Source organism: Alligator mississippiensis, chromosome 8 (assembly GCF_030867095.1).
Source record: "Alligator mississippiensis isolate rAllMis1 chromosome 8, rAllMis1, whole genome shotgun sequence".
NCBI lineage: Eukaryota > Metazoa > Chordata > Crocodylia > Alligatoridae > Alligator > Alligator mississippiensis.
Window position 1 is genome coordinate 11,914,794 of NC_081831.1, and position 13,714 is coordinate 11,928,507.

Sequence of the window (13,714 nt, forward strand, 5' to 3'; positions counted from 1 at the left end):
GGTGCAAAGAAGCTGCTTCTTTAAATTATTTTTGCCAAAGAGACATGGATCAGCTGCACAGAAGGTGAATTCCCAGATAATTCATCATTAGTGAGTGGGTAAATCAGTGGGGAAGAGGAGATTCCCCTGGGTTTGAGAAGTCTATTGTATAGGAGTTTACAAACAAATCAGATACAGCTCCAAAGAAGGATAGCCAGGGCATACCCGCAAGCAAGCAAGAACATTGCACTCCCCAGAAATAAACCCTCTAAAAAATATCAGTCGAGTCCACTGGGAAAGAATGAGAAGGAGCAGAGAAAGCTGCAGCTGCCAGGTCCAGAGCACAGCAAATTTGGAGACTATTTGTAATCAACTGGGTCTAGCTCAAGGTACTTGGCAAGATTAAGGGCATCAGATTCTCTCCAGGAGTCCCACTGACCTTAACATCTGTCAATTTTTTAGCAAAAAGTTTGTAGCCACAATTTAACTCCAAGTTTGACTCATGCACACGTAGCTGCTTCGTGGGATCAGCAAAGCAGGAAAGCAGACATGTCATTAGCATCAGTTGTGCCTAGGTGCAACATTTCAGGCATAATTGTTTGCAGGTGTGAATCTGGACCTAAAGAATTGGAAGCTCAGATAGGGATCTTTCTAAACATTAGGCTTAAAAAGCTCTTGGAGACTCTAAGCTGCCGACCAAAACGCACGTGAAGGCTTTGAATACACAGGAGACTGGGCTCCAGGCATCTCTTCTCTGTTTAATGCAGTGAAATTCGAGGGACAAATCCTACAAAGTCTGTGCAGAGAACACTTGCTGAAATCAAGAAGTCCGCATACAGAACGATGGCAGGGTCAGGCCCAGATTTTGTATAGGGGCATTGGTACAAGCAGCATCCCAAGAGGTTTTACAGTTAGAGGTGCACAATAAAGGTTAGCCAAGAGGAAAGAGGAGTTAAGAGGTGCTGCCTGCAGAAAGCGGAGAGACCGTCACTGCAGAGCTTTGAAAACCAGATGATAGATGGATAAAATGCAAACAAGCTGTTTGATACAGAAAGATCCATGAGGGACAATATTTTTGCAACACAAGTGCACAGATGCTAATGTAGGCGGCAGAGGGGCCAATAGTAGGAAGGGCAGAGGGAGAGAAGGCAATAGAGACAGATAAGGTACAGGAGGTTTGGAGCTGGCCATAGCAGGAGTGCGAGCCAGCTCCTTCATACACTCCTTAAACTCAAGTGCCAGCGGGAAGAGGAGAGGAGCCCCAAATCCCCTGTCTCAAAGAAACTGAGTATCCTGGTGCTGTCGAGCCCTGTCCCCCGGCTGCAAGATGATCCGAGCTGGGTCTGGAACCAGACCTGGATGTTCCTTGTGCTGAAGAAAAGCAACCTGGCTACATCACAGCTATGAAACTATGAAACTATCACTGAAATGTCCCATCAAAAATAAGGAAGGTCCTTCCTCCTTGTCCTAAAACTACTCCTAGTGCCACAACCTGGGCCTCTTCCTCTGATCAGGGTCCTAAGCCCAGCTTCCTAAACCCAGATCAGGGTCCTAAGCCCAACTCACAAGCTGCCCCTTTCAGGCTGGGTCTTTCCCAGATGGAGCTGGGCTGGTTAATGCCAAGATTCAAGCTGCTTCTGGATGGGGAAAGGGCTCCAGGCCCCACTTCAGGTCACAGCGCTGGGCAGCCCAGGCCACCTCCCCACGAATCCCTCTGTAAGAGCCGACACTGCCTGCAATGGAGCACTTGGGCAAGGTCTCATCCCAGGCCCTCACCAGTGCAAAGAGGTAGATTGGCCTGTTTTTTTCTGCTGTGTTTTCCAGGCCAGCTGAATATACCAACTGCCCATGAGAACCTGGCACTGAACCGCCACGAATGCCTGCCACGAATAAGGCTCAGGGAGATCTTTATACATCCCCCTTCAAGCAGATGATGGTAACAGCGGATGACACCCAGTGATGGGCAAACAAATAATCACCCAGTGTGTGGCCCACCTGTATGAAATCAAAGCACCCTGCAGCAGCCTGGGCACTGGGCTCACCTCCGCTGGGCTGGGCTGGGCTTGGATGCTACCTCTTGTGCCTGAGCTGAATTTCAGTGGGTCTTATTGGGGCAGAGGCAGTCCTGGGAGCTCTGAGTGGTCTGCTGTGACTGGATGCCTTTAACTCCTGCTAAATGCAGTCAGAGGAGGGTGCTTAGGGCCTTACTGAATAAGGCCCCAGGCAGGAAAGCTCCAGGAGCCAACACTTGGGGTTGTCTGGTTCTGGCAAGTTGGTGGGGGTGGGATACACTGACAGAGGAAAGGGATTGGCCTTGTTTTCACGCAGCTCTGCCCTGTCCCTTCCTTTTAGTATCTCCTTTCAGCTTCATTTAGTCAGCTTCAGCGCTGCTCCAAACTGCTGGCCCTTGCACCCCCACCCCCTCCAATTCCTGTTTCCTTCCAGTGCTCTCCCCAGTCACGTCACGCACACACATGCTGGATATCTCAGTCTCAGACCTTCTCCCAACAGATAACCGCAACTGCTGCCAGTGGATGGAGTGATTTCTTTGGTTCAAGCTGAAGTCCCTAAAGGTCCCCCCCCCCAAACCTCAACTTAAACCCAACAGCAGGGCAAACGGGGATTAAATCAGGGGGTTCACTGCTAAACTGAAAGGAATCTAAGGTCTAATCCTAAGAGACGCTGAGCACCAAGCACTCCCCTAGACACAGCTAGGGGAGTGCCCACTTCTGGACACAGCTGGCCTAACACTTCTGGACAACATGGCATCATGCGCATGACCCTATCTCACAGCACGAGGTGGGCCCAGACCCACAGCCTGTTAGATGAAAGGCAGGTAGTTCCCCAAAGCCCCCTCAGCAATGATAAAGCTGGTGTCACCTTCCCTCTTTTGAGTCAGAAGAGTTTGATCCGAGACCATAACGGCTCCCCGAATTTGCCTTCATGTCTCTGTCTTGCCCGTGCTATTACTGGTGACAGCTGCATACACAGCCACTGAAGAGGCATATATTTTCAAAAATGAGCTCTCAGAGGTGCTTAACAAACCCTGTTACTGCCTCAGTCTCCGCAGTGGTGAGCGATGCCAGGGTCTTAGTGGCAGCTGTCACTTTGCTGTCGCTTCCCAGCAGGAGTGCCAGCGTGCAGACATAGATCAGGACTTGGGGAATGCAGCTTCCATGTAAATGCATGAGGAAGAGAGGGACTTTCAGTGGAGTCAGAGGACAAGCGTTACTTTCAGAGGCTTGGGAGGGAGAGCGGCAAGAGTTATCTACCACCCAGCATATAAACTAGCTGCTTATTTTCTTCAGTTAAGCTAATCAGAGCATCCTTGAATGCTTGAAAAGTGCCTGGCACATAATGGGCACTACCTGAAATAGATCGTAGCAGTCATAGATCTTCTGTTAGAGTCACTTCGATGCCCTCCAGCTTCCCTATAAATTCAAATGCAGGTCTGCATTGCCTAGCTCTTAAACATATATCATTGGATTGCTAGCACAACTTCCTGCCAGGCTGCTGTGTATCACAGGCACTGTGGACAATGTGGGAGCAATTTGCTCTTCCCTGCAAATAGCGATCAGTACATACACACAAATTAGGAGCCAGACCTTTCACTGATGTCAGCTTGACTTCTCTGGAGCCAATCTGATGTATGCTCACTGAGGATGGGGTCCCATTGCTTTAAGCAAATAAAACAAACTCACTAATTTCCCCTCCTCCTCCCTGTCACCAGATAGACCCGACAAGGAAAAGATGTCACCTTTGGGGTCAGGACTACAGCCGAGCCTCCGCTGATGCTGATGATTGGGACGTGGGTCTGGGAGGATATGAAGTCCAGGATCTGCGCCACAGCTTCTGTGCCAATGTTGTCCTCAAAGACAATGCCGTGGATCTTGTGGCTGGAGAGAATGTCGCAGATCTGGGTCAGGAGGGTGCTGGGGTTGGTGTTGTTCACGATCACCGTGATGGGGTGGATCTCCAGAGGCATGTCCAGGAAGCTCTGGGGAGTCAGGCGGCTGCGGACGTGGAGAGGGTACGACGAGCCCCCGAACACCACCGCGACGTTGACCACTGGCTCCTCGGGACCCGGCAGCAGGATGTCCATTATGACTGCGGAACAGCCCAGCACCATGGACAGCACCAGAGTGTGCGTCACAACTCTGCCCATGTCCACTGCCGAGTATCTGCAGACCCAAAGCCAACAGAAAGCATGGGTGACAGAGAAAGTCGTGGAGCGTGCCTACCCTGCATAAATCAACCTGGGAAAGGAGGTGTTGAGGATGCCCTGAGGGGAGCCCTGGCACAGCCCTCAAGACCTAGCTTTCTTGTGCTCAAGTGTGGTGGCTTGAAGCACCCAACGGGTGTCCCTCATTGCCTCTTTACTGCAGTTGAGGTGTGTGGAGCAGGAGGAGCCAGTGGGTGGACCTTTTCCCTCAGCAGCATCTTGCCACCTTGGTGGAGACATTACCCATCTAGATCAAAGCCTTCATCAGGATGGGCAGAGCAAGCTGTGGAGAGGGCCCAGCTCCCCCCGTCCTGAACCCCCACAGGTCCTGCCATCTCCCACAGGCCACTTCTCCTCCACGAAGTCACAGATCTGCCTCCACACAGCAGTGGTGCAACCCCACTCCATTTTATCAGCAGCTGCTCCATGGGGATGACATACTGGATACAGATACCCAGGTCTCTAGGCCTTTCTGCCTCTACAGCAAGACCACCCTCGGCTTCCCACCTATGGACCCAGCCCTCCCACCTCTGTTTTGTGGGCTGCTGATCTCACACTTTTCGCCCTTTGGATGCTTAGTCCCTCATTTCCCCACCACACTGCTTTCCAGTTAGCTGGCTGATAGGCATGAGCCCCGGCCTTAGAGGGACAACTCCTCCGCAGAGCAAAAGCCTGGAAAGGCTTAGTTGGGTCTTTCTGCTCATATATTTCAAAGCCAAAGCCCAGGAACTGGTTTGAAGTGACCCCAGCCCTGGGGAAAAATTGTCAGAGTGAGACACAGGGCTTCAGACAATGGGTGCTGATGAGCACTCATAGGAGATGAAACGTTGAAGCCCCACACATCAGGATGAAGTGATTCCTCCCCTCAGCAGCAATTTTTTTTTCTAGGTGAGGCCTTCTGTGCTCCCAGTACTCTGCACACAGCATGTGCCAAAGCGGAGCACAGACTGAGGAGCAGTCACAAGATCCTTCTCCAAGCTGACCCACTCTCCTGGCCATGGACAGGTCGAAGGAGCTGAAGCCCATGGGGCAGCCTCTCGGGAGCGGTCAGAGGAGTCACTGAGGCTAGTGGGATCTACCTTTCCATCACACCCGGGGTCAGTGCCCCTTCCTGTGTGAAGCCAGTGGGAACTGCGCACACAGAATTAACACACATCAGGTCTGCAACATCCAGTAGCTAGTCATCACTGACAACAGTCCACTCGCTCGCCCACCCCTGTGCCCTGCTCCCACTGCTTGTTCAGTTTACCCTCTCCTCCCAATGCTCACCCATCTGCTCATCCAACAACTACTCCTCCCCGGGACTTCACCCACCCACCCAAGTGCCCCGTTCCCCTCGCTCTCCCCATCTCCAATGTCTGTTGCTCCTTTTACTCCACACACAGGTTCCCTTGCCGCTTCCTAAGCTGTCATTGCTGTGAAAATCCCTTTTATTTCCTTTTTTCCTTCCATTTTAAATAGCTGTATTTTATCACATGTGAGGGAGGGGTAGACAGAGGTAGAAGATACAAAGAGTTGGACGTGCTGCTGCCTGGCTCCTCATACAGCTGACAATCACTAAAATATTTAAAAGCAAAATTCTCCCATCCAATCCATCCCTTCGCTCTTTCATCTGCACTGCAGATCTCTACTGCATATTGTGCACTCACTGCCACTGCCGGCAAGAGGACATTGCCCTTAGCCTTGTAAGTAATGCTTGGGCTTCTTTCTCCTCCTCCGACGGGACGGAGTGGAAGATCAGAGCTAGCTATCTCCCCCTCTAGTGGCCAGAAGCCCACAATGAGGATAAAAGCCTACTCAGAGCTGACAGAGGACCCACTTTAGCTGATGGGACAGAGAATTGGGAATTTAAGATCCCCGTTTCTAATCCCGAGGGCACACATGTGCGGTGAGACTAATGATCATAATGCAACTCCAAACCCCCAGGCCCTGTTCCCTGGAACACAGATGCTGGAAGCTCACTCTGGTGCATGAGATACACCAGAGACATAAGATGCTTTCACACCGGCGGGAACAAGGCACAGACATAGCGTAAACCTGTACACCAGGCGAATTTACCAGAATCCAGTGTTACCACAGGAAAAAGAGCAGGAAAAATCTATTCTTGCAATGGTCGTGTGTCCACAGTTAACCTGGATTTAACTGTCCACTCAATGCAAGCAAGCCATTACATGCACGCCTGCCACCAACCTGAAGCCTATGAAGGCAGCTACCCCAAAGGTCATCTGTCCACTCCAGATCCCCCAGTCATTTACACTAATGTGCAAAGCCAGTTGCACTTTCCATGTTTCTGCCGAACAGAAACCACGAACTCCTGTGTCACTCGCTTACAAGGGACATCAACGGGCACGTGGGAGCCGTCAGAGGCAAAGGGGTTAACTAAAAACACAGTTCCTCTTGCCTCCGTCTTTCCCCTCTCCCCGTACCCTTTGTTTCTTAGCAGCCCTGTCGGTCTCTGGGTGCCCTTGAACATTTTTATATTATTTTAAATGATCTTCGGCAGCAGTACTGTCTGCTCCCCCCAGCCCTTCCCCCAAAGCTCCTGCCGTCCCCGCGCTGTCAGCTACCAGAGAGCTGCTTGCCTTCCGTTTCAAATAAAAATACGTATTTCACAGGCTGATAGGCACCTTCGGTTCCAGCCGCTCAGAGATTAAGCACCGAGGGTAATAATAAAATATTTAAACGTTTGAGGGGAAAAAATTAGCTCTAACTACTCTGGGAAAAGCAGAGGTTTTAGGCAGCTAATCCTGGAAAGCCACCACATGTGACAAAGCCCTGAGAAGTTACAGAAAGTTCTAATTCCTATCAACTTCAGCTCCACTGGAAGCTAGAAAGGCTCGTTAAACCCGAGAGACTACTTACTGGTTATTTTACCTGCAGGTCTAAGGAGTTGAGGAGCCCTCCTGCGACGATGGCCATCCCTAGCTGCGAGCATCTACAAAGCATGCGTTTCCCCTCCCTGCACCGGGGTCTCTCTGAAGGTTTCATTGTGTCTCGATTAGCACCGGATGAGACCAATGGTTACCCAATTCAGCCTCCGGTGTTTGACAGCGGCCAGCGCTAGATGCTTCAGGGGACAAGAAACCCCAGAGTGGGTAATTATAAAACAACCTCAGCGGAGGGGTACTTTCTACTCGCTCCTGTCAGAAGTTGATTTATGTTTCTAAACCCTCCTGGTTCAGTGCAGCTTACAAGTACGGGGTGGAAGGGATCTGCTGGGTCATGGAGTCCAATCCCAAGCAACCACATCAACTAATCCCCTTCATAAACTAATCAAGCTCCATCTTAAAGAGAAGTTTAGTTCCTCCCCCCTCCCTGGTTAGATACTAATTTCCAACCTAAATTGATTCTGGCCAGTTTATGCCCATTTGTCCTTGCGCCAACGTTGTCTTCAGCCGAAATAGCTCTTCTCCCTCCCTAGCGTTTACCCTCATGTATTTATAGAGAGCAATCATATCTACTCACAGCCTTCCTCTTGCTAAGCTGAACGAGCCACGCTTTTTTTAGTCCCCTCTCATCAGACAGACCCTCCATTCCTTTGATCATGCTGGTAGCCCTTCTCCGCACCTGCTCCAATTTGAATTCATCTTCTTTCTTTTTTTTTTAAATATGGGTGACCTGAGCTGTACACAACCTTTCACCCATCCCAAGGCTTGATCCCTGATTTGAAAGCTAGTGCCTCATCCAGTCAGCTACCGAGCCTGCGAGACCAACATGTGAAGTCGCGATCGTGAAGGTGGTCCGGCGAGGGGGGATTGTGCCAGCTCATCTCCCATTCTGATGTTTATCCCAGGCCCCAATTCTGACCACTACTGACTTTATGTCCCTGGTCCGCTGATCTGAGATGTATCCATAGCTTGTTCCCCCGTGGGAAGCCCATGGATAAACCAGCAGATCTTTAGCACTGGGTGACTCCTTTCCAAAGCAGACCTCTTTCAACACTGCTCCTGCTGCCAGGTACTTCCAGGGCAGAGCTGCTCTCAGCTCCAGCTTTAACTGCACAAAAGAATCTGTTCTTGTTTTACTCAGCTGCTTCCCTCCTCCAGGCCTCATCCTGGTCCCAAAGTCAATGGGAAAAGTCTTTCTTTCTGTTTGCAAAAAGAACAGGGTTGAGCCCCAGATCACTAAGGCCCCAATTATGGCCCTGGGATCCAAGCCTAGGTCTCTTTCTCCTGCCTAGAAAGGAGTTGCTGATGGAGCTGCATCCCCCATCCCAATTTCTCCTCCTGAAGAAGGTGCTCAGAGGTCCAGAAATCACACAAGGGAAGAGAAAGCTTGCAGAGGAGCTGAGATGCACCAGTCCCCATAGGGGTTACAGTGAAAACGACCCAGCTCCAAGCACAGCCCCTCTATTATGGAGCATAACCCCCTAAAGTGGGTACCAGAGACGGTTACTGGCTGCAGAACCGTGGCAACAAGAGGACACCTGTTGAGTGTCACAGAAGAGCCAGTCGCCCACCGATCCACTGCCAAGCTCCACCAACTCCTTGTAGATCTCAGAGAAACCCTAAGATTAGAGCCTGGACCAACAGCTTGCTTTAAACCGTGGGCGCAAGCTACGTCCCCACCCTCCCGGCTGAGATTTCGGAAAGCATATCAGGGCATCCAGCCTTGAGCCGCAGAGTTCAGCACTGGCCTCCTGCTTCCCAGGTGACTGTGGCACTTCCGGACACAGCTGGCTGAACCGCGGCACCGTGCGCATGACCCTGAGTGACTTGCGTACGAACCATCTGTTCCTCACGCAGGCATATTGAGCCTGTTCCAACAGGGCCTTGATCCTGGCTGGGAGCTCCAAGCACCACCGTAAGAGAAAGAAACAGTGGGCAGCCAAAGAGCCATGGGGCCAAGGAATGAGCCAAAACTACAAGATTTGCATTCAGATCAGATGCCTCAACCCCTGCCCCTGCCCCCACTCCTACCCCAAAGTGCTTGGGATCAGGAGCCCTGGGGAGGCCCACATGCATGGTTTTGATTTGTATTTGGATCCAGATTCTGAGCCCTTACGTGCACATTCACGCCTGCCGTCTGGGGACACTGGGACCCAATTATCTCGTTCTATTAGTTGCACTGAAGTAGCACCTAGGACCCTGGTTCTTAGCCTCATGGGACTTGAAGCACCCCCCAGTTCTGTGAATGAAGTGGCATCCAGTTTCAAAGACTAACGTACAAATTACAGTGCTTAAATCCTTACACAGGGGCTGGACAATTGGGATGAGGGATCATCCAGGCAGGGCTGAACCAAAGCCTGGCTTATCTGCTCATCTCCTCGCACCTTGCGGCACCCTTCAAAGGATCTGGCAGCACCCCAGCCCCTTGTTGAGAGTCACTGGCCTAGGAGTTCCAGCAATGGGACAGGGTCCCCCTGCACTCAACATTGCCATTTTGTCCTGTGCTTGTGCAGTGCCCACCCAAAACACTTAGGAGTCTGCCCACGATGCCCTCCTACCGTACCTTCCCACTCCCAAGGTTTCCAAGTGCTTTGTAAACGTTAGCCTTGGCCCACAAGCCCCAGCGCCAAGAACCATTCACCTTGTGCAGGTGGGGGAAACTGAGGCACAGAGCAGTGGATTGGCCTTCATCAGCTCATACAACGAGTTGGTCTTACAGTGCAAGGTCACTTGGGTGCAGTGGTTTCCTTCCCAAACACAGTGCCTCTAAGCACCCAAAGCATGACATTCTCATTCAGCAGTAAAAGGAAAGGTTTGATGTTCATGCCACCAAGTTTGTCCTCTGATGTTGAAAGCCGTGACAGAACAGGAGGGCGGCTGATTTACATGGTGTCGGCGGCCTCCCACACTGCCGCTGTCACAATCGCTGGTGTCACTTCTGCAACAAGATGCCGACTGCCAGCAGGAGGCTCAGAAATGCCAGTTGTAATTAAAGGCTGGATTTCCAAAGGCTTCTTCGCGGCGAGGAGCACCTCCCTCCAGGGAGACCCACCGCCTGCTGGGCTGCGGTCAGCCAGATGTAGAGAATTAGCTTACGAAGCCACCGGGAAACAGGCTATTCCGAGTCCCAGGCCCTTCGTCTCCTCAAGCTTTTACTTCTCTCCTTGCACACTCTTTCCCTGCTGAGGATGGTGAAGGCCAGAGGTGTGAGCACAGCACTAGAAGCAGAGAGCTCCTGAGGGCTCTCCCTACCTCTGCCATGGACTCTATCTGCAGCCATGGGCAAGTTACTTAACCTCAGCTCCTCATTCCCCTCATCTCTACACTGGAGACAAGTACGCTGAAGTCTCCTTCTTCCCTTCAGCCAAGGCAGCTGGATGGAGCGGGAGTGCGGAGGGGTGTAGTGATAGCCTGGTGTTAAGTATCAGAGGTTGGCTGGGAGGACTGAGGTTCGTAGCAGTGTTCAATATTTGCAAGAGCTATTTTCATTCAGTCTGGCTTGACTTTTTTCAGCAGGGGAGGCTCCTTCTCTGGAGAGGGGGCTTATGGGTCACTTGGGAATGCCCTCCAGGATGCAGGCAATAGATCAAAAGCAGATTGTCTTCGTTCTCTCTTCCCAAGGCTGTGACAGGTCTCGTCTTGAGTTCCTGCAAAATAATGCTCATTTCTTGAGGCACCAGGCCTCCTCCCCATGGGGCACTCTCCTGCATCTCTGGTCAGAAGGAGAAGCACAGCTGACCTTCAGAAACATCTGGCTGTACCTCCATCCTCCCCCCTAGCAAGGGGTCCCAGCTGGTCCCTGCTCAAGCACAGGGGTCTTATGCTCTGCTGCTGAGACAGGTAAGTTATTCACTCAAGACAGAATACGTGTAGGGCCAGATCTCACGTGCCAGCAGCAACATCGGACCGAGGAGCCGACGATTCCCTTCTCTGCAGGTTCTTGCTTTGCAGTGACGAGGAGCAGTGTCTGAGCACTGAGGGATCACAGACTCCTCCTTTCCATCCAGTGCCCTGTGGTCCTCTCCTTGCTAGAGAGACAACGCAGCAGAAGGCCAGACCAGAGGAAGAGAAGAGCAAGCGCAACAAACCCCCTTTCCATTGCCAGAGGAATGGATCAGAATGACTTGGCCGCTCGGCTCCTTCCCACTACCTACCACCCCTGGCACCTCCTCCTGTGCTGGGTAAGATGGAGCCTCAAGCCCCCTCTGGAGTCAGCAGCTGAGTCTGAAGAGTTAAATGCACCTGTCATTACAGTGGGAATGGAAAGGGGGAAGAAATGGCCCGGTCACACCACTACATGGAAACCTGGGAGGCTTCCACAGCTCTGGGGTTCACGGCTACCCTCGTTCCCATGGAAAACATCAGATACGTGATGCCAGGCTAACACACCACACACACACCAGCCGCCCTGCCCGCCCATCTGCCCGCCCGCCCGGGCTGGAGGGAGGAAGAATCTCTTACACTCTTGCTGTGAATTTCCAAGTATTTTTAGTCCTGCGATAAATAATTCATAGGGAATATGGCATCAACTACCTGAGAAGAGCGGGGGGGAAAAAAAACCCTCTCTTAAAACAGTGATCTGCCCGTTTAATTTCTCCTCAAGGACATTTAAATATACTTTAGGCAGCACTTTGTCCTCACAGCTGCTGATCAGATTTGTTTGCGCCAGCCCTGACACATCACTAACACATAATCAACTTCTCATCATGGTTCCACCATTAGCAGCTCCACAGCTGGTCGAGGTCCCCTCCATGCAGTGCACTGGATGGGCTAGGACAAGCCCCTCTGTCTCTACAGCTGCAGCCTCCCCTCCACCAACATCCTTACGTGACTTGTGAAGATCTCCTCTGGCAACCCTGCTAGGTACCTAGATGTCGGATTCCCAGGAAGCAGAACATTGAGACACATGTTTAAAGGAAGTGTTAACTTCTTAGGAGCTAACCGTGCCCTTAGTGATAAGCACATGAAGGATCAGATCAGACCTGGACAACTTGATACCTTGCAGAATCAAGCCCCCAGTGCTGGACGTCCCTGCCCCTTCAGGGCTAGAACCAAGACTGAGATAATAAAGGTAAATGTATTCATACGAGCACAGGAAATTCATTCAGCGACTGTTGAGATTAACAAATGGAGCCATTTAATGAGGGCTGTGGTGAAGTGTCCATCATTAGAACATTTTAAATCAAATACAGTGATTTTTTTTATAAAAAAGTGCTACAGCTCAAGCAGGAATCAACTCCACAAAGTCCAAAAAAGCCTGCATTATATGGCTGGTAAGACTGTGCGACGATGCAGCCAGTGAAATGCCTCCATGTCTAGGGAAACTCTCAACCGCCTAACAGCCAATGCCCTCTCCTTTGTGAACTGCAGGGAAAGTTTAAATTAAAACAATGCAATGACTCAAGCAGGACCCCTTTCTTATAAAGCAAGCATTATGGAAACTTCAGTGACACCTGGTAGTGAGGACCGAGACACAGATGGGACATCACACTAGGGTTTAGTACTGACTCGGGAGAGCTTCATGTTCCTTCGCTAGCTGGGAGATCAACACTGCCCTGATCTTTGGCTGAAACACTTGGACCCCACATCAGCCTCTTTGCCATCCCAAGCGCGTTAGAACAACTAGTTGCACTAGTTGTCTTCCAAGCCCAGGGTAATCCCCTTGCCCTCTCCTGAACCAATGCAATCTCTGCTGGCCTGGGTGCAGCATGCCACAAGCCTTGCAGCTGCCATGGTACGGCTAGTCCTCCCAAAACACAGTCTCTCATGTTTGGAAGCTACCCCGAAGCCCTCTTCATCAGCCACCCAGCTAAGGAGTCGGGGGCAGGTGCTTCAGGAGGCTCTGACCATGCACAGGTACAGCTGCGGCAATAAGGTGCCCCGCATGAGGATGTGCCGAGATGGAGCTGTCAGCAACAGCCTCTGCCGCTGGCTGCCCATCAGGGGACAAGCCACTGAGAAAGCCATTTCCCAGCAGTCAGCCTGCCTGCGACAGCTACACCCAGCACAGCCCCTGCAGGGAGAGGAGACTTGTCCAGGGCATTGCCAGCACCAGCCGGGGTTTGTGGGGAGGGCTCCCTTCCAACTCCTGACCCTGCGGAGGAAGCCAGAACACCTTAAGATTTCACTTGGGAAGGTCTGACAGTACAAAGAGACTGAAGGCACAGAGACAGGCCCTGGTCACTACCCAGACACCTAAACCTTGGTGCTGGGAGTGTCTTTAGCTTCCTGGGCAGTTTCTCAGGGCAATGGCTCTTCGCGTTCCCTGGTGACCATCGGTCCTCTCCAAGCAAAGGAAGCAGCAATACAGACACTCTGGAAGAGAGTCCGGTTGCAAGGTGCAAACAGGGGGCATGGAGGGTGCCTGCCAAAGCAGAACAGGACTCACCCAGGGAATAGATCCCCTTATGCAGAGGTTTCACTGGGGCTGCTACCTGTGCAGTACTGCAGCAGATCTCCGGGAGCCTCCCCTGCAGCCAAACCTGAGGGAGCCAAGGAGCTCAGCCTGCTTGGTCTGGCAGCCTCTCCTTGCAGACCTGACACATACTCCCAGCAACAATTCATCCCACTTTGTTCTGATCTGGCAGGAAAATGGATTCATTTAAAAAACAAAAAAAAAACAACC

At 51.6% G+C, this 13,714-nt stretch overlaps 1 protein-coding gene across 1 annotated transcript in view; it reads right to left on the minus strand.

Moving 5' to 3' along the window:
- GRIN2C (glutamate ionotropic receptor NMDA type subunit 2C) overlaps positions 1–13,714 on the minus strand; it is a 48,747-nt gene that overhangs the window by 31,392 nt on the left and 3,641 nt on the right. The window contains exon 2 of the mRNA XM_014601787.3: positions 3,737–4,160. Within this exon, the coding sequence (XP_014457273.2) occupies positions 3,737–4,144 (408 nt within the window). The 5' untranslated portion in view covers positions 4,145–4,160. The remainder of the gene's footprint in view (positions 1–3,736; positions 4,161–13,714) is intronic.